The 20,131-nt window shown below is 39.1% G+C and overlaps 1 protein-coding gene across 10 annotated transcripts in view; it reads left to right on the forward strand.

Annotated features, from left to right (window-relative positions):
- PAK3 (p21 (RAC1) activated kinase 3) overlaps positions 1 to 20,131 on the forward strand; it is a 237,386-nt gene that overhangs the window by 174,675 nt on the left and 42,580 nt on the right. For all 10 annotated transcript variants that reach the window (XM_032619848.1, XM_032619845.1, XM_032619843.1 and 7 more), the window contains 3 exons: positions 4,346 to 4,477; positions 5,727 to 5,892; positions 14,487 to 14,550. In XM_032619848.1, coding sequence (XP_032475739.1) covers positions 4,346 to 4,477; positions 5,727 to 5,892; positions 14,487 to 14,550 — 362 coding nt within the window. The remainder of the gene's footprint in view (positions 1 to 4,345; positions 4,478 to 5,726; positions 5,893 to 14,486; positions 14,551 to 20,131) is intronic.

The following is a 20,131-nucleotide window of genomic DNA, read 5'->3' on the forward strand; positions in this document are numbered from 1 at the left end:
CGGCTATGTGATTTTGAAGCAGGTGTCGCAAGGCAAGAAACGAGTTAAGATTGTGCAGTGTTTCCGATAAAGTAACTTTGGATTGGGGAATACAGCAAAGTGAGGGTCTTGAATAGAGCTTTGGTGAGCAAGCTGTTGTTATTCTTAATAAGTAAATTACTTCAGTTGGTTCAGTCTTATCTTCCAAGAACAAGTATTTCTTAAAGTGAGAAGCTAAGTTATTTTTGCTTGTTCTCAGTATTGTGTAACATAAGAACAGGAAAACATGCTCCATCTTGATATTGTTTCACACAGGGAAAAGAAAGTATGCCCAGCCCCAGTGTTATTTACACAGGGATGGAAAATCTGTGGAAAAAATACACAGGAGCAAGAAATTATGTTCATTTCAATTCTTAGTACCAAGGCCTGGTATCTATGTGTAATGCTGGGTAGTTAATGCTCCCTGGCCCAACCAACATCCAAAACATAATGTCCACTGAAGGTCACACATTCTTTCCAACCAACCAACGTGCCAGCATAGTGTTTGGTCCCAGATAAACAGACATGTATCTTCTTCCTGCCCTGTAAACCCTCAAAGGATGAAAATCTTTAGGTTTTCGAATAGTCCCTTAGTCCATCCTTAGAGACTGGAATGTCCCCCATATGAAATTAGAGTAGTGAGGATAGTAATGAATGTTAAGAATCAGTCGGTGAAATTTTGCAGGTGGATCTTCTCTAGTAAATTAGCGAGAACTGAAATGTGCAAGGCTACCTCTTGGCCGGTAGGCACTGGGTGGTCTTTGTACCAGTTTAAGGGTTGGGCCATTTTTAGATGCTCGTAGGCTGTATATACGCTCTCACTTATGGAGGACATGTGATGCATTGTATCAAATATATCAAGTATATTAAAGGGCCTCTATATCCCACTTTTTATTTTTGCTATAAACTTTTAAAAGTAATTTTTAAAATGTTAATTTTGAGATTATTTGATCATAAGTAGCACTTAATTTATGGTTAGCTGTAATTTCTTAGAAATCACTGTGAATACTCAAGAATTGTTGCTAAATAGAACAGCCTAACCTATAATTTGTTTTTTAATATAATGAAATTTCTATAAATACTAAATTTAAATAACTAATTAATTAAGTTGACATATATTATACTTAACAGACATTTAATTAGACATTAACTGACTTAAATTTTATCATTTTCTTGTGGCATTTTGGAGCCGATGATTCATTTCTGAGTTCAGATATTTTCATAGGCACACGTAAAGCTTATTATTCCTAGGCATGGCTCTGCCCATCTACCAAGGAACAGTGATTAGTTGCATTCTGGATCCCAGCTGGCATAAGATAGAGTAGAAGTTTCTGGAACAAAATAATATCAAAGCAAATACCATTAATCCAAAGGCAACTTCTCCCTGTGCCCTGAGGTGCCCTGAAGAATTAGTCTTTCACAAAAAGAAACTGATTTTTTATCTAGAAATATAACATCATTAATATATGTTGCTATCCACGCTGCCACAACCCAATGTAATAGCCCAGCTGTTTTGGCTAAATTAAGAATAAATAAGCTGTACACCTGAAACTAACACAACATTGTTAGTCAACTATACTCCAATATAAAATAAAAATTTAAAAAAATAGAAAAACAATATCAAGTAAGCATATAAACTTCAATCTATAAACCACTCAGCGTATATATCAGGCAATCAAATATTCTTTCAAATTTATAAATTCTAAGTTGTCTTGTCACAGTATATAAATCTTGCTGGCTCCAATAAGATATATGGTTATACCTGTTACACCACCGTAGGTTTATACATGATTATAGAAAATCCACAGTGAATTTAAGTCACAGACTGAGGTCCTTTGATGTAACAGTCTATTAGTAGGCTGTCTGCATCTGCCTCAGGAACTTTGTCCTCGAGGAATGAAAATTCTTTCTAGTCTCCAAAGAAGATATACAGATTGCCAACAAACACATAAAAGGATGCTCAACATCACTAATCATTAGAGAAGCGCGAATCAAAACTGAAATGAGATATCACCTCACACCAGTCAGAACGGCCATCATCAAAAAATCTACAAACAATAAATGTTGGAGAGGGTGTGGAGAAAAGGGAACCCTCTTGCACTGTTGGTGCGAATGTAAATTGATACAGCCACTATGGAGAACAGCATGGAGGTTCCTTAAAAAACTACAAATAGAACTACCATATGACCCAGCAATCCCACTACTGGGCATATACCCTGAGAAAACCATCATTCAAAAAGAGTCATGTACCACAATGTTCATTGCAGCTCTATTTACAATAGCCAGGTCATGGAAGCAACCAACCTAAGTGTCCCTCGACAGATGAATGGACAAAGAAGATGTGGCACATATATACAATGGAATATTACTCAGCCATAAAAAGAAATGAAATTGAGTTATTTGTAGTGAGGTGGATGGACCTCGAGTCTGTCATACAGAGTGAAGTAAGTCAGAAAGAGAAAAACAAAGACCATACGCTAACACACATATAAGGAATCTAAGAAAAAAAATGGTTCTGAAGAACCTAGGGGCAGGACAGGAATAAAGATGCAGACGTAGAGAATGGACTTGAGGACACAGGGAGGGAGAAGGGTAAGCTGGGACGAAGTGAGAGAGTGGCATGGACATATATACACTAACAAATGTGAAATAGATAGCTAGTGGGAAGCAGCCGCATAGCACAGGGAGATCAGCTCAGTGCTTTGTGACCACCTAGAGGGGTGGGATAGGGAGGGTGGGAGGGAGGGAGATGCAAGAGGGAAGAGATATGGGGCTATATGTATATGCATAGCTGATTCACTTTGTTATAAAGCAGAAACTAACACACCATTGTAAAGCAATTATACTCCAATAAAGATGTGAAAGAAAGAAAGAAGAAAGAAAGAAAGATAGAAAGAAAGAAAGATAGATAGAAAGAAAGAAAGAAAGAAAGAAAGAAAGAAAGAAAGAAAGAAAGAAAGAAAGAAAGAAAGAAAGAAAATTCTTTTTAGGGTTAGCCTGAGCCAGTGTACTCAAAGGCATAAACAAAATATAAACAAGTACACACACACACAGGCACACACACATGACAAAAACTCAAAAACCATCTGTAATAGTGCTGTCCAACAGAAATGTAATAAAAGCCATATGTGTAACTTTAAATTTTCTGATTTTCATTTTTAAAAGTAAAAAGCAATAGGTGAAATTAATTTTAATAATATATTTTATTTAACCCAACATATTAAAATATTTTTATTTCAACATACACTCAATATAAAAAGCATTAAGGAAATATTTTATATTTTTTTCTTATTATGTATTCAGTATCTGGTATGTAGTTTTCACTTACACCTTACATCTCGACTCAGACTAGCCGCGTTTTAAGTGTTGAATAGCCATCATACTGAACAACAAAGACCTATATCATAGTTCAGTGATTTAAACTTAAGCAAGCATCAGGATCACCTGGAAGGCTTGTTATAGCACAGATTGCTGGGTCCCACCCCCAGAATTTGATTCATAGGTCTGGATAGAGTCCAAGAATTTGCATTTCTAACAAGTTCCTTGATGGTGCTAATGATGCTGACCTGGGGACCACACTTTGAGTACCATGGCCGTAGTTACTTCAAAATCCACCTTTGGTACAATTTTACCCCTGCATTAATGTGAATGATCAAGAACCAACCCTAGATACTGTGGTTGCTGTCATTATTTTTGGTGTTATTGAAATTTTTCTCATTGCAAATCATCATTTACCTGTTGGTTGAGATTGAAAGTTATTTATGTAGATGAGTATTCCTTAAATCTTCATGTCTGTTATTCTCTGAGTGCTTCTTTCCAGGAGGCTGAACAGGAAAGAAACATTTATGGGCTTGCTTGTACTTAGTGAATATTTGCAGAGCTGTATTTATGCCATATCCATATGCATGCTGTGATCTTTAGGCACAAACTAGCCATTTGCTGGTTGACAAACTGTCAATCAACACATTGACAATCTGCCCGGTACCAATTCAAGGCGTTAATAGCAATTAATTTGATCTTTAAAATATATTCATTGATTTCAAAAACACTGAACTTGAAAATGTTCAATGAATAGCTCACTGTTTTTGAGCTCAGTGGAAAATAAAAGGAATTTTTAAAATTTCTTGGTGCTTAAATCCTGACCTGAATTTATCTCTGAATGTGGGCAGGTTCTGGCCACCAAATCGTAGATGGTTCTGCGCATTTGTAAAAGTTGAAGTTCCTTCCTATCCCTACATGCTTAGATATTTTATCTCCCTTTTCTCACTTCTGAAGAAAAACAATGAGGAGTTAAGATCTGGTCTTTAAACTTTGTTTTTACCGTAAGAGTACAAAAACAGCATCAGAGCCTCCCTTGGCTCCCCCTGTGTCTGAAGAAGAAGATGAAGAAGAGGAAGAAGAAGAAGACGACAATGAGCCGCCACCAGTCATCGCACCAAGACCAGAGCATACAAAATCAGTAAGTCCCAAGTGACCGTGTTTCCAAATGATTCAACAGATGTCCTTTGGCATAGTCCTAGAGTCAGAATCTAGTTAATCACCTAGTATCTGTTGAGCATCTATGTTCCCGGAACTAGAGTATAAGATAAGAATTTCACTGGGGTTGCTGTTTGAGGATGCAGATTAGCACATGACAATTAGAGAATAATACCAAGCAATATACAAATAAGTGCTAAATTTTAAAACTGCTGCAGAAGTTAAGAAAGAGAACAAAATCCATGGGAATCTGGTAGGAAGAATTGCATATGCAGAGGCACCAAGACCACAATTAGCACAGCATGTTTGGGGGCCTCAAAAGACTAGCTCCTGAGAGCTTTCAAGGGCAGTATACTTGAAGCAACTTAAAGATCTTTTTTGCTAGAAATCACTTGTCTTTAAAAACTCATTAAAGGTTGAGGGGCAGGGTGGAGGGAGGAATGAATAGGTAGAGCACAGAAGATTTTTAGAGCAGAGAAAATACTCTGTGTGATACCATAATGATGGATGCATGTCATTACACATTCATCCAAACCCATAGAATGTGCATTAAGAGTGAACCATATGATTGATGGATTGAAAGTGATGAAAAATAGGGTACTTGAATATCATAATCCTATTGGTCCACGCTCTGTGTGGCCAAAAATACAACAGCCCAACTCTACCTTCATTATAGTTTGTTCCTCTAGTTCCTCCTACTTGACTTCTGTAGGTAAATACAGTTTGGTAAGTATCTCTACAGAAATTGATGGCCCTGGAGGCTGCCATCCCATATAAAGGGTAATGGGAGACAGAAAAGGCATTTCTGAAAAGAAAGACTCAGAGGGGAAGGCCAAACATAAATTTTGAGAATTAGAAGAGAGATATCAGGCATAATCAGACCCTAAAACTTTAGGAAAGTGATTTAATTGTCTAAGGTCTTACAACTCTTTAGTTATAGAATTTTCACTAGTATCTGTATTACCCATACCCAATTAGTGATTTTGGATTCAAGGAACATTGAATTTATTAATGATCTACAAAAATGGATACTTCTGAAGTCGTTATTGTAAAGGATACATCTAACAATTATGAAAGTACATGATAATAAATCATTGTGTGTATGTGTAAAAAAACAAGAGTGAACCATATGTAAACTATGGACTTTGAGTGATCCTGATGTGTCAATGTAGGTTCATCAATTGTAGCATTATTTTGGTCTTTAATCTGTAACCAGATTTTTTGTCTTTAAGATCTACACTCGTTCCGTGGTTGAATCCATTGCTTCACCAGCAGCACCAAATAAAGAGGTCACACCACCTTCTGCTGAGAACGCCAATTCCAGTACTTTGTATAGAAACACAGATCGGCAAAGGAAAAAATCCAAGATGACAGATGAGGAGATCCTAGAGAAGCTAAGTGAGTTGTTTTTTGTTTTGCCATCATTAGTTTCTTCATGAGAGGGTTTCTCCACCTAGAGTGGGGATTGAACCTTTAAAAATTTGAACCTGCTTGCATGAACTCCAGGCTCCCTGACATCACAAGATGAAAAGTTTGAGACTCACTATGTATTCCAGATCACCCCCTCCCTCATACTCCTAATTGCACAAAAACCAAGCATTTTCACTTGAAAAACATCAAGTAAGGTGAAAACTTCACTAAATGAATTAAGTAGTAAGTTTTATTTTAAGATTATACCCCCAAAGGGGATCAGTCTGGTGAAAAACATCTTATGATCATACCCCCAGGGGCCCCCACCTGATCAATCGTGATGGGTAGTTCAACCTCAAAGCCCAACACAGTCAATCAAATGGGTGGCCACGATAAAATTGCCTTTTCTCTTAATTTAGGAACATTGCTATGTGGACAGGGAGGCAGGGCCAGCAAATGCTCACAGCCTCCTTCCTGCAGTGTCATTAGTGTACCCAGTGTACCCAGTGTCATTAGTGTACCCAGGCTTGTGCATACACACTCGCTCCATTTTACAAAACACTCCTCTTCCACTTAGCTTTCTGAGTCAAAGAGATTTAAAAAAAAAATCCTCTGTTGAAAAGAGTCAAAGTTCTGTGAAGCACATTCATTAAACTCATACTACAAAAGCATCTAACAAATCACTAAGTTATCTACAGTTCGTGCCTCCAATCTGACTAACTCCTACTCATCCTTCAAACCTCACCACAAAAGACACCTCCTCAGGAAAGCCCTCCTTGTCTCTCTCAGTCTGAGTCAATGGACCTTCTTTTCACTGCCTTTACTGCAGCAAATATCACACTGTACTTGTCTGTCTCCTTCACTAGACTGGGAGCTCTTTAAAGACAGAGACTGTGCCTTCTTTTCCCGTACATCCAGCTCTAATAAAGTGCCTGGTACAGAAAGGCACTTAACGGATGCTTGTTGATTGAATGGGTGAAAAAATGAGCAGACAAATGCATCTTTACTGGGTTCCTACTTACGTGTTCTATGCCAGAGTCTTTGGAGGAAACCATAGAAAAAACAATTTCCTGATATTAAGAAACTTACAATTTTATTTGGAAGATAAGATTTAATAGTGTGATACAATGAGAGAATAGGAGGCCATCTTGTTTCATGCAACTGTCTGTCTAAAAGAACTCAGGAAAGGAAGAGAGCGGTGCAGGCTATAGGCCACAGGAAGACTCTGCAGAGGTGGTCGTAGGGCCATTTTGCCCTCCAGGGGACATTTGGCAATATCTGGAGGCATGTTTATTGTCACAGCACAGGGAATGCCACTGGCATCTAGTGGATGGAGGCTAAGGATGCTTATAAACACTCTATAATGCAAAGGGTAGCCTCCTTCCTTTCCCCTCTGTGACAAAGAATTATTCAGCCCCAAATGTCAACAGTGCTGATGTTGAGACAGTCTGACACAGAGGTATTTGGAAAGGCAAAGGTTTGGGTTGCAGTTGTCAGCGCTCAGAACTGGAATTGAGGGACTTTAGCCAACCGACTTTACTGTACACGATCAAACATGCCTCTAGTGCTAATACCACCTCTTTCCTTAATAACAACAGCAATAATTCCCATTTATTAAGTGCCTTCTCTGCTGACCACTTCACATACATTATCAAGTTTAATTTTCACAGTAATCCTTTATGGTAGATTTTCATAGCCTCGTTTTATAGATCAGTGAAAGTACGCCTCCAAAAGCTGGAGTGACCAGATCACCAAACTAATGAGTGGCAGAGCCAGAGTTGGAATTCATATCTGTTTGCCTTCAAAGCTTATACTGTTTCCATTACCCACTTTGCTTCTGCATTTGCCAGCTGTCTGTTTGTGTAAAAGGGAAGGAATAAAGGAAAGAATTGCCTGGATAATTTCAGTTCAAGTATTCAGACAATTGCCTCAGTTTTCTTCCTTTACTTTACAAGACCTGTGAGAATATATCAGATTTTAAAAATCTAGCAGCCTCGCTTTAGTAAAATTGATTATTTGATAACTGTTTCAAGTCTCAGTAGATTTATTATAATGAAAATACATTTATAGCTTTCTTAAGTTCACTGACAGAGAAACAGGCATTATTTTGAGGCGGGGGCAAGATCTTGTTTTGCTTGCAAACTGTAAGGGTTCTGGAGCTGTGGTTTTTGTAATTTGTTGTTTATTCTGCCCTACACTGAGCAACATGATGAAGAGGGAAAAGCCATGTTTGATTACATTTTTAATTAAGAATTAAGTCAGTTTTTTTCTCTATTGGAGAATGCTTGGGCCTAGAGAGAATCTTTTTCCCTCTAGCCTGTGGGCCACCTGCAACTCTCAACCCTACCTTGTGCTCACAGATGTCGGCAGGGCACACCTGCCAAGAAATGGAGGAGTGTTTTTCACGAAGCAAATCCAGGCTGAGCTTTACTGCAAAGTCTGTCTTTCCTGCTTCTGCTTCACCATCACCCTCTCTGGGCCCTGTCTCTGCCACTTACTCGCTTATATAACCTTAAGCTAGTTATTTAACCCCTCTGAACCTTCATTTCTTATTGGCCAAATGGGGATGAGAATCATAACTACATTTTAGGACTCCGTCTACAGGATGGATTTTATGTAGCCCAACCTATGGCTAAGAGGATAGGTACTGGCGTCAGAAAGGCCCAGATTCAAATCACAAGCCCATTGCTCCCAGCTGTGTCACTTTAGGCAAGTTATTTTAACTTTTCTGGACCTCTTTTTCCTCATTAAGAAAAATGGGGATAATAATGGTACCAACCTTAGAGCATTATGATAATTCAGTGAGAATAATGTATGTAAAAACCTCCAGCAACAGTACTTGGTACACAATAGGTGCTCAATAAATGGTAGTTACTATTTTATTACATGAATATAAAGCCTTATTAAGATAATACAATAGGACAGACTTTGAAGTGAATCATAACTGAGTCTGAGTGAGTCATAGACCCAGACCAGCTGTGTGTCCTTAGACAAGTCACTGAACTCCTCTAAAATTTAGTGTCTTCATCTGAAAAATGGAGACGATTGTACTGGTATAATGGGGATTTTGTGAGGACCAAACGAGGCAAAGTATGTAAGCCACCCAGCACAATAAATAGTTGCTTAGAATTATTATGCTGTGTTTTCCACCATGAGAGCAACCGTATTTTTCACTATAAAAAATTGGGGGGGCTTCCCTGGCGGCACAGTGGTTGAGAGTCCGCCTGCCGATGCAGGGGACACGGGTTCGTGCCCCGGTCTGGGAAGATCCCACATGCCGCGGAGCGGCTGGGCCCGTGAGCCATGGCCGCTGAGCCTGCGCGTCCGGAGCCTATGCTCCGCAACGGGAGAAGCCACAACAGTGAGAGGCCCGCGTACCGCAAAAAAAAAAAAAAAAAAAATCGGGGCCTAGGATATTCAGGGGGACAGAATGTTTGAAGCCGGCAATAATCCCAGGTGTATGGGCCCTGTACAGAAATCACTGAGGAGGAGGGGCTTGGGGAAGGAGTAAAGGAGCCTGTACTAAGAGGCAAAGGAGAGGGAAAAGGGAGACAGGGAGGTAGGAAAATGGCCTACGGCCCATACCAGGGTGGACCCCACCATAAGCGTGGGGAGGAGGGGAGGGCGGCCTCACCTTCAGTCTCAGGGATCTGATTACTATGACGTGGGCAGCCCAGACCGCAGAGCTGTCAGGCTATTCTTCTTCCACACAGATACTGATTGTGGGAGCCAGACCATGGGATCATTAATGGCTGAAATGAACAGATCATCTTTCAGTTTTACACAGACAGATAGCCTGGGTCTGCCTTGTTCATTGTGGTCTGGTCTGAATCTGCTGGAAAATAAAGAAACCCCTACATTTTAGTGAAATTTTTCAAAAGGTGCTGACTGTCAGCAGAATTGTGCAATCACCTCCTCCTCTAGTCCCTCCCCTCCCCCAGCATTCCCCACTCAAAACTCTTTCTCCGAATCCCCCCTCAGATAGAACTAATATTAGTTTAGAGAGTTCTTTTGCTTTTTCTCAGAAATCAAAAGCTTCATTATGCCAAACAGACAGTCTTTTAATGCTTGGAGTTCAACTTAGTTTCCTTGATATGTAGGAGAACACACTGATGGGCTTTTCTGTCACTGAAACCATATCATGAAGCCTATTTTCAAACACTAGTATTTAGTGATTTCTTAAATCCTTGTACTTTAAAGCGAATGGTTTGTTTCTCGTTTAGGAAATTGCTCTGGTTGGAAGTTGTTCTGGTACTGCGATCATTTTTTCCTTTTGATGTTGAGTTGCTGATTTTTGTCTCTTTATCCCTATTGTGTACCAATGTTTTCTCCTTTCTTTAGTATAATTTGTGAACACAAATTATAATGGCTCTGATGAAAGAGGTCACTGTAAAAGCTTGTTTTGTAATTCGGAATTGTACACAAGGCCTGCTGTTCACTTTCTTAGCATCAGTAGATGGCAGCACACACGCTCCTGTGACCGGTAATGGGCATGAGGACGCCATTTTATTAGAATAGCAGTTAAATTCAGAAGCAGAAGCGCATCAAAATGGTTGTCTTTTGGTAATCCTCATGAAAGGATTTATTCCCAGTTGTTGTTGTTGTTGTTTTTATCCTGCATACCATGGAAATAAAAGTTGAATAATTTACTGCCATAAAGCCTCATTAATAGAGACACAGATGTAGAGAACAGATGTATGGACTCCAAGGGGGGGAAAGCAAGGCGTCGGAGGTGGGAGGTTGGATGAATTGGGAGATTGGGATTGACATATATACACTAATATGTATAAAATAGATAACTAATAAGAACCTGCTGTATAAAAATAAAATAATAAAATAAAAACCTCATTAACTAAAGCCTGCCAATTGGAATTGGTCACAGTTCAGAAAGTGGCTTGGGCTGAAGCTTATTTGCTTTTGTTCAGTCTATGGAAAAGAGTTTGCTCAGCAACTTAATAGTATAACTTTCTTAGAAGACTTTAAACTGCTTAATAAAACTGTGGTTCCAAGTGACTTTAAAATCGTCATTTCATTTAAAAATTTTTTAAGTTCCAGGTCCTTACCCATTCACAGCTGGCTTGAAGGAAAGTAGTTCTCAGTGATGTAGAAATCTGTGAGGCAATTTGAAAAATGAAATAGCAACTCAGAATTAAATTGGTGGTATTCTATAGAGATAGCTCAAGTAAAATACATTCTCTAACCCCTGCCTTAAAATACGGGACATTTACTAAATGAAATTCCTAATTTTATTTGAGTTTAATTCAGTAGACATTTATTGAGTAACCAATGTATTTCACATACAGCATTATATGGGGAAGCACTGAGGATGCAGAGATGAATAAGACATGGCCCCCGTCCTTACGATACAGTCTATAAGGGGATGTCAAATACATAGATATAGATGGATGGTATATTAAGTACAGAGAAGGAGAGCAAGAGCAAAAACAAGAAAAAAAGCAAAAGAGGAGGCAGAAAGAGAGAGAGGGAGAGAAGGTACAATGGCAGTACAGAGAAGGGAAATTATTAACTTTATTCCAAAAAAAATCAGGGAAGGCTTTCTAGAGGAGGCATAACTGAAGCCGAGTTGAAGCGTGAATAAGGACTTGCCAGGAAGAAAACTTAAGAAGGACATTGCAGGCAGAGAATAGCATGTAAAGAAAGTATAAAAGTATATGGTTGGGAACATTAACTTATTCAGCGCCACTTGAATATATCAGTAGAATTGGTGGTGGATATGGCGACTGGAGTTTTAAGAGAGGGAGCCAAGTCGCTAAGCAGGATCTGATCATGAGCTACAATTCGTTTGTTATGGTGAGAACGTAAGGTTCTAGTGGGGAAGTGGGGAAGATGAGATGGAGAATGAAGCAAGAGCCAGATACAAAGAACCTTGCATTCCATGCCAAGGAGTTTGAGCTTTACCCTGTAAGTGTTGAGGAAGCGTCCAGGACCCCTGAACCAGAGAATCACGTGATCAGGTCTGCACTTAGAGCATCCTGACATAGGTGTGGAGCCTGGACTCGAGTGGGCAGAGGCTGGAAATTCTGAATCCAGTTAGGAGGCTGTCGGAATAGCCCAAACAAAAAATGGTGAGGGCCTAACTAGAACAGTAGTAATGAGGAGACGACAGATTCAAAGAGTATCTAGGAGGTTAACAGATAGAGGCCCGGGACTCAGCGGACAGCTACACACATGGGGAGTGATGGTAAGGGATAAGACAGGGTGACTCCCAGATCTCTGACTCGGGCTACTGAATAGACAGATAGTTGTACCATTGACTGAGATTGGGAATACAAGAGGAAAAGAATTACAACGACTCACATATCGTGACTCTTATTTAACCTAACTGAAACATGGACTTCTCTTACGAAAAACAAGCAACAACAAACCTAACAACCATGGATGAGCAATCCATGAATGAAACATTTTTTTTTCCAGGTATACTGTCTACTGGTAGGTCTGAATTAAGTTGTTCACTAGCCCAGAAAACAGATCACGTCTAAATTAGCACGAAGTATCGTCTGTAGCACACAGTTTAGCTCTTGAATACGTATTTGCTTGTTCACATTCATTTAGTCAGCAAATTCAGTGGCAGCCACTGTTCTGGGCACTGAAGTTACAGGGATGAAAAGACGACAAGCTTCCTGCCCTCAAAAAGAAGCATGTAAGTCTCATTAGAATGATCAGAGAAGAATATTGACATTACACTTAAATAATAAATAGGAATTCATGGGTTTGATAGGAAAGGGAAGGGGGGAGCATGTCTAAAGACCAAAGCCTTGGATAGTGATGGTGTTGCTAGGATATAAAGTCGGAGGGACGGAGAGGAAAGGAATAATATGAGGTTAGACTGGTTAGGTAGGAGCTAGATGCTGCTGGATGGTAAAGGGCCTTCTATGCCAGACTAAGAAATTTGAAATTGATCCTGTAGTAAGGGGGAACTTTTGACGATTTATGGATAATGGAGTGAAATCACTCTGAAGTAGGCTGACCTCACATCTCAGTTTATCCAAGACAGTCTTCGTTTATGAGTTACATGGTTACCCTATTCCAAAGGCATTGTGGACAAGGAATTAGAGAAGGCAGAGTTGAGAGGTAGGTAACGACGAGCACAATTGTTTGAACAAGAGATGTTGAGGACCTGAACAATGGCAGTGGCCGTGGGCATGAAGAGGAGGGAATGGATAAGAGTGACAATTAGGAGATAGACTCCACAGACCTTCTCTTGATTAGTTCATGTGTATAAATCTTGTTCTACTAACTGACTCTACACTTCTTTGAATAGGGGCCATGTCAGTAAGATATAACTTAAAGGTAATGATACTGATTTTTGCTTCCATAAGGAAAGAAGGGAGGGCCAGAAGTATCCAAATAAATGATCCCCTTCAAAGTAGTCCACTTGAGAACTTATTCCCACGATGCTGCCATGGCACGGAATTTTTCTGTACCTATTTGAGCATTGCATTGGAGAGTCAATGTCACTTCCTTTAGATTTATTCTGAGTGGTGGCAAGTATTGATCCTCTGAGTAGTGGACTGGAAATTTTGAAATTGCAAAAACCAATATTTTTTCCCAGAGCCAAACATGATCAATTAATGGTTTTCTTGTGTGGCTTGTAAACTTACTCCACAATGTTTGGAACAGCCTATAGAAACAGAAAGTAGGTGAGTGGTTGCCTAGGGATGGGTTGGTAAGCAAAGAGGGGATCAAGAGTGACTGCTAACAGGTACAAGATTTCTTTCTAGGATGATAAAGATGTTCTAAAATGAGATCATGGTAAAATTTAGTAAATGTGCGCAACTCTAAAAATTTACTAAAAGCCACTGAATTGTACACTTTGAGTGAACTTTATGGTATGGAAATCATATCTCAGTAAAGCTGTTAAAAATGTTTGGAGTGCTAATTAGGGGCCTAGGTTCAGGGATGTATGGAGCTATTTTAGGATTTTATTTTATAATCGTACAAATTTTTATTAAGGTATAGTTGTTTTACAATATTATATTAGTTTCAGGTGTACAGGGATATAAGTTTTTTAAAAACAGTAAGCCTCATTACTTTATGATTAACCTTTGTTCTTTATTAGAGCCATTCCCCATCCCCCATCGCCCTTAGTGCAGTACTGGGTGCATATTAATTGCTCAAGAGATATTTGTCCAGCAAAACTGAATGTACCGTAGCACTCGATTTTACTCCAATTCAGAGAAGATGGTGATTTTATTAAATACTGTGTACAAGTCCTTAGATGTTTTAATCTCCTAATCTACAGTATCCTTTTATGGGAACTTTTTATAAATGTTGGGTTATGATCAGTCCTTCTTGTTTCCCAAACATCATCAGTTTTGAGTATAAGCATCTGGGTTATTACTACTAGTTTAATTAATATATTACTGTTTGTTACTTTAATAAAATATATCATTATCCATATAAATTATAGAAATCACATAAGAATATTGCTGTAATATTTTATTTGTCATTGACTCTGGCATCTTAAATTTTAATATTAAATAGAGGAAAATCAATCAATTGAAATCTCTCTCTCTCTCTCTCTCTCTCTCTCTCTCTCTCTCTTCCCTCCCTCCCCTCAGGAAGCATTGTGAGTGTTGGTGACCCAAAGAAAAAATACACAAGATTTGAAAAAATAGGTCAAGGGTAAGTGATTATTATGTGAACTATCAAAAGATGAGCACCAGAGACATATATTAAAATGCAATAACAGCTTGAATTTCTGGTAAATTATGCTTCTCATTTTCTAGGTTACATTCATGTTTTGCATTCTTAATATTGGCCTTTCTGGCTGTCAGACTGTGAATTAACCTAGGAACATATCCTGCTGGAATCTTCACTATTGTTAGCTTAACAGTGAATTATTTACTGATGCTTTCATCCCATAGAGTTACACGATTCAAACCGATTCGTCTAGAAAAGCAGTAGAGTTATAGAAACCTCTAAGCTTGTATGAAAACCCCCTTTATCCCTGTCCCCCTCTACATCTGTATGGATGTTATGCTTAAGATCCTGTTTCATTCTCAAACTGTAAAGTGACAGAGTGATGGTAAGGAAGGTCCTGATTGAATGATCCAGAGGTGGGCAGAGTTGGCTGAGAAAGGAAGAAATAGATCAATAATCCCTAAATGGAATGGAGTGCATCATTTTCACTTAGTATGCTTGTAGGAATAAAGATTCCCAGGCTCCACTGCCAGAGATTTGATTCAGAAGTCTGGAGCGGGGCCCAGTAATCTGAACTTTGGAACAGTTCCTCAGATAATCCTGACCATCAGCTAGACCTGGAAACCAGGGGGCTAGATAATTCACCAAAGCTAACGGTGGGAGTCACCAGTTCTACAAGCCAGCTGTAATTAGACATGTTTCTCAAGGCTTAATGTGAAGCTAAACAGGAGTGCCTGAGTAGGCAACAGGGTTTGAGACAGGGAAATGTTTTGTTTAAAGAGAAACGAAGCGTTCTAAAGGGGTGTCCTTAGATGGGAAATGAGACAAGATATTTAGGTGTACCAACAACTGTATGTCAGGCACCCCAGAGGTCTCCTGACTGAAACAAGGGGCTGGGAAGAAAGGGATACAGCTAATGTGCCTGCAAAATTGTGCTAGCCCCTCAGCCACTGGAGTCTGTTTTCAGATAAGGGACTGTAGGATTTCTTCAAGCACCTCACTGCTTTTCCTGGGATTCTTAGCTTCAGAAAATTATAGACTGTATATAAGCTTGACTGTTTTTGTGATTTTTTTATATTTTATTTCGTTTTCCCCCTAGCTTTTTTACTAAAGTTTCTTTTGAAATTGCCAACTTATCTCGGGAAATAAGGGAAAACATTCGTTAGACATTTTGGCTAGAGGGTAAGAGGGACACTCTTGGGGACTGTGCCTGGTGGGAATCAAGGTGAGAAGACCCTAAGAAGGAGGCAGAAACTAAGGGAGAAATATATGGCCAAGTGTCTTCTTGCAGTGGAAACTGTAATTTTGCTGCATTTAAACTTTCTAGGAGGGCAAAATATATACCTGTTTGTGCTCTCGCTTCTTTCTTTGTCATTTGCTGTCACGGGTATTCTCCCGTGCTCATAAAAAAAGGTTTTGTGGTCTCTAGAGGGCCCCTAAAACTTAACAAGTCAAATAGTATTTCTGCCCATTGCTCTGGGACAGTGCTGTCCCCTAGAACATTCTGTGATGATAGAGATGTTCTACATCTGCGCTGTCCTATATGATAGCCACTAACGTTGTGGCTGTGGAGCACTTGAAATGTGTCTAGTGCAAATGAGAGACTGTATTTATTTGAATTAATTTGCTCAGCGCACACTTTTATTGAACACCAGCTATATGCCAGGCACTGTGTTAAACGCGAGAGAAGCAGAGCTCACTAATGATAGTGTGGGCCCTCAAGGAACTTACAGTCTATAGTGATGAATGCTTGAAGAGGCTAAATAGGGTACCTTGGGTGACATGCTTACTCAATTCACCTAAGTGCAGGGTAGGGCTGGCTTCTGTAGCCCTACAAATAACTCCATTATTTCACCTGGAGTTTTCCTCCTTAACTTCTAGTGAGCTAGAAGTTCCAGTGAACTGGTTGCTTTACTTAAGTCAGGAAGCCGTGCCTTCTCAAGTCCATGTACAAACCTCAGCTCACTTTCTTTTTGTCCAAAAGGTTAACACCACAAGGCAGGTTAAAAAAAACACAGTATTTTGTACTTAAGGTGACTTGGAAGGCAAAAGTTACCTTTTAGATTTTAGTTTAATCTAGTTGGATCTTTGATGGAGCTAACAATAGGAAGTGATACACAATCCATAGAGAAGTAGCATTCCAGATCTTTGCCGTCCAATATGGTAGCCATGGGTAAGCTACAAGTATAAAACATGCACCTGATTTCCAAAAGTTACTATGAAATAAACAATGCAAAATATCATATTAATAAATGTTATATTGGTTACATGCTGAAATATTTTACATACTTTGTGTTAAATAAAATACATTATTAAAATTAATTTCACCTTTTGAGCTTTTGAAAATAGAGTTTCCCCCAAATATAAAATATGGTTCACATCATACGTCTAATGGACAAACACGGCCCTAGTTGTAGGTTTAAATGGGCGCTGTTTATTTATTCATAAAGTGTTTTTATACTCGGAGTTGTCTTTTGAGGAGCGGAAAATGTTATAATTTTGTTTTCATTACTCATTCTCACTTAGACCCAACTGAGCCAAAAATATCATTACATTTAGAAAAGAAAAAAAAGTAAGAGATGGTTTCAAATATCTCCCAGATACTAGGTAATGAAGCAAGACTGATTCCTCCAAGAACAAAGATCAGGCTGCCAAACAACTTGGCATACCAAAGAGATTTCCCCTCCTGGTTGTTATTTATGCCTCTGACCTCTGAAGGTGCAAAAGGAAAGTTCTCTATTTCTGCATACCTTTGTAAAGCCTTTATAATCTAAAATGAAAAATCAGAGGAGAAATCCTGCTCGCCGCTGCGGAAGGTTCTCTTTGATATTCCCAGCAAGTTCATCCTTTTCGAGAATGATGAAACCAGCAGAGAGTTCACTCATAGACCCCCTTCAACTTTTAAATAAACCCTTAGAGGGTGGGGAGTCTTTTTGATTTATCCTTTTGTCGCCTTTACTGTCTAGCATAGTGCTGTTGTACTTGGTGGATCCCCCCAAAACAATTTTGTACAGTTTCGATCAACAGTCAGAGTTCATTTGGCCAAGCTCAGGGATTTACAGAGCTTCCCCTGTCTGCATCCCCCATCTCTCTGGATCTGTTTTTGCCTCAATAAATATTTGTTGAACTAATGAAAATGTTTGTCTTTCTAGCTCTCCCTTTCCTCTGTCCTCTGTCTTTTCATGAGTATATACATGTGTATCTTGCTCTTTCTGTCTCTGTTTTTTGCAGTGTGTCTTTAACTGTTTCTCATAATCACTAGATCAGCCTCACCACATCTGATTTTGTTCTCCTTTGGGTATTTGTGTGTGCTGCATGTCTGTCTTTTTCATCCATGTTGGCTTCACCTTCTGCCCATTTTCACACACACACCCAACCAAAATGGTCATAAAATCAAGATGTAATTATGTAGCTTTTTAAGATATAAGCTAGTAACTTAAATCTATTTATCTACTGTAACTCTATCGTTTATTTAATTAACGAATTATTTTTTTTCATTTTTGGTAGATTTTTGTTCTCTGTTCTTAATTTTTAAAGGGATGAGCAAGATACTGTTGTATTTCTTTCTAGACCAGAAAAGAACCCACTTAAATTAATTTTTCTTTTACTTAAATTGCTCTCAATGGATTTTCCCATGAATTATTGACCAAGTTAGATAAACTAGTCTCTACTCTCAATTTATAGAGTTTTTTTTTTTCTTTTCATTGATGGTGACATTCAAACCTATGTCCGTAATCATTTGGAGCTAGGAATAATCAGCCCCAGTATTCCATTTTTAGCTCCCTGGAGCACAGCAGCTTACTCTTGGGAGCTGGATTTGAGAGGAACCTCTCCATTAATCACCCTCATCTACTTGGAAAACAAAATTTTTCCAGCATGGGTTTCTGCCATCCCAGCATTCAGGCCTGGGGCCAGAGAATTGGGCTCCATTTTCCATAAATCAAATTCAGAATTGCATGTCTAATCATTTGAGGCCATAGCTGTGAGTGGAAAGCTAAAAATGGCATTATTTCATCAGGTTTGCTGTGAAAAGTGTTCTGTGTGTGGTCACCAAATCTAAATATTTTGAGCAGATATATGTAAAGTTTTAAAAAAAACAGAAAGAAAGAAAAAGGGACTGGTACCCCCCAAAATATCATTAACTTGACAATATGAGTTTGTCAGAAATACATCTGGTGGAGACTTAAAGAATCTTCACTCTTTAGGATACTTATATGAAAGAACTTGTTTAATAAATGAGGTAGGGTGAGACAGCAAAATTAAATATTTATTTTCAGTCAACAGCCATCATTGGCAAACCTGTGTAATTCCTGAGTAAGCAGTAGCTATGTAACAGAGGGCTGAATTCACGAACATTGGCAGCTGTCCGAACATATTTCTCATTAATATATTTGAATTCATTTTAAGGTCTTTCCTTAAATGAGAATGCACTGAACAACAGACTCTTTTTCTCTTTGAGGTTTTCATTTGTTTTCTCTTCAACATTATAATAAAACAAATATTTTTGAGGAAGCAGCTCAGAGGAAATGGTTTGGATCCAGTTCAACAAATAACGTGTTTCCTTCAGCGAACTTTTGTTGAGGGCCTACTATGTGTAGTGCAGAGTAGTAGTTAAGAACCAGGTTCTGAACATTTGACGGGGAGAAACGGAAAGTTGTATCGAGAAATAAGCGGGTCCGCCCTACTCCCAAATGCGTGTACCTTTCCCCCCATACTTATCCACACACTATCTTCACTGTCATCTCCCCCATGAATCTCTCTCTCTGGCTACCCCAGCCCTAACTCATCTTTTCTGTGTATGTCCTGAGTCCTACAGCTTTGATCCACACAGGCATGTCTACACTACTTATATCTTAGCTTGTCTAGACATGTAAAATTGCTTGAAACTTTGAAAACCATGATGGAATAAAGGGAGAATTTTTGGGAAATTTGAAGAGAAAGACAGAGTCCAGATTCTGAAATCAGAAGGCTGTGGGCAAGTTATTTAGTTTCTTTAAGCACCAGTTTTCTGTCATTGTAAGCAGAATTCACATACCTCATAAGGTTGTGAGAAATGAATGAGAGAAGGTATTTAAAGTGCTTTGCACAGTACATGGCACATAGTGGAGGACTCCATAAACGGTAAGTTATTTTTAGGGGTAAAAGTCACACCCACAGTTACAATTATTATATAGAGCAAAATACAGTAAGTAATGTAATGTAATTATAAAGAGCTATGGGGTGGCTTCCCTGGTGGCGCAGTGGTTGAGAGTCCGCCTGCCAATGTAGGGGACGCAGATTCGTGCCCCGGTCCGGGAAGATCGTACATGCCGCGGAGCGGCTGGGCCCGTGAGCCATGGCCGCTGAGCCTGCGCGTCTGGAGCCTGTGCTCCGCGACGGGAGAAGCCGCAGCGGTGAGAGGCCCCGTGTACCGCAAAGAAAAAAAAAAAGCTATGGGGACAGATCATTTATAGCCATGGAGGAGATATGATGAAGAACTCTTCAAGGAGGGTGCGTTTGAATAGTGACTTGAGAAGGTGTGGGATTTAACAAATTGGGATTATGGGAAGTTTCCGTTGAAGAA

This window comes from Phocoena sinus, chromosome X, assembly GCF_008692025.1.
Source record: "Phocoena sinus isolate mPhoSin1 chromosome X, mPhoSin1.pri, whole genome shotgun sequence".
NCBI lineage: Eukaryota > Metazoa > Chordata > Mammalia > Artiodactyla > Phocoenidae > Phocoena > Phocoena sinus.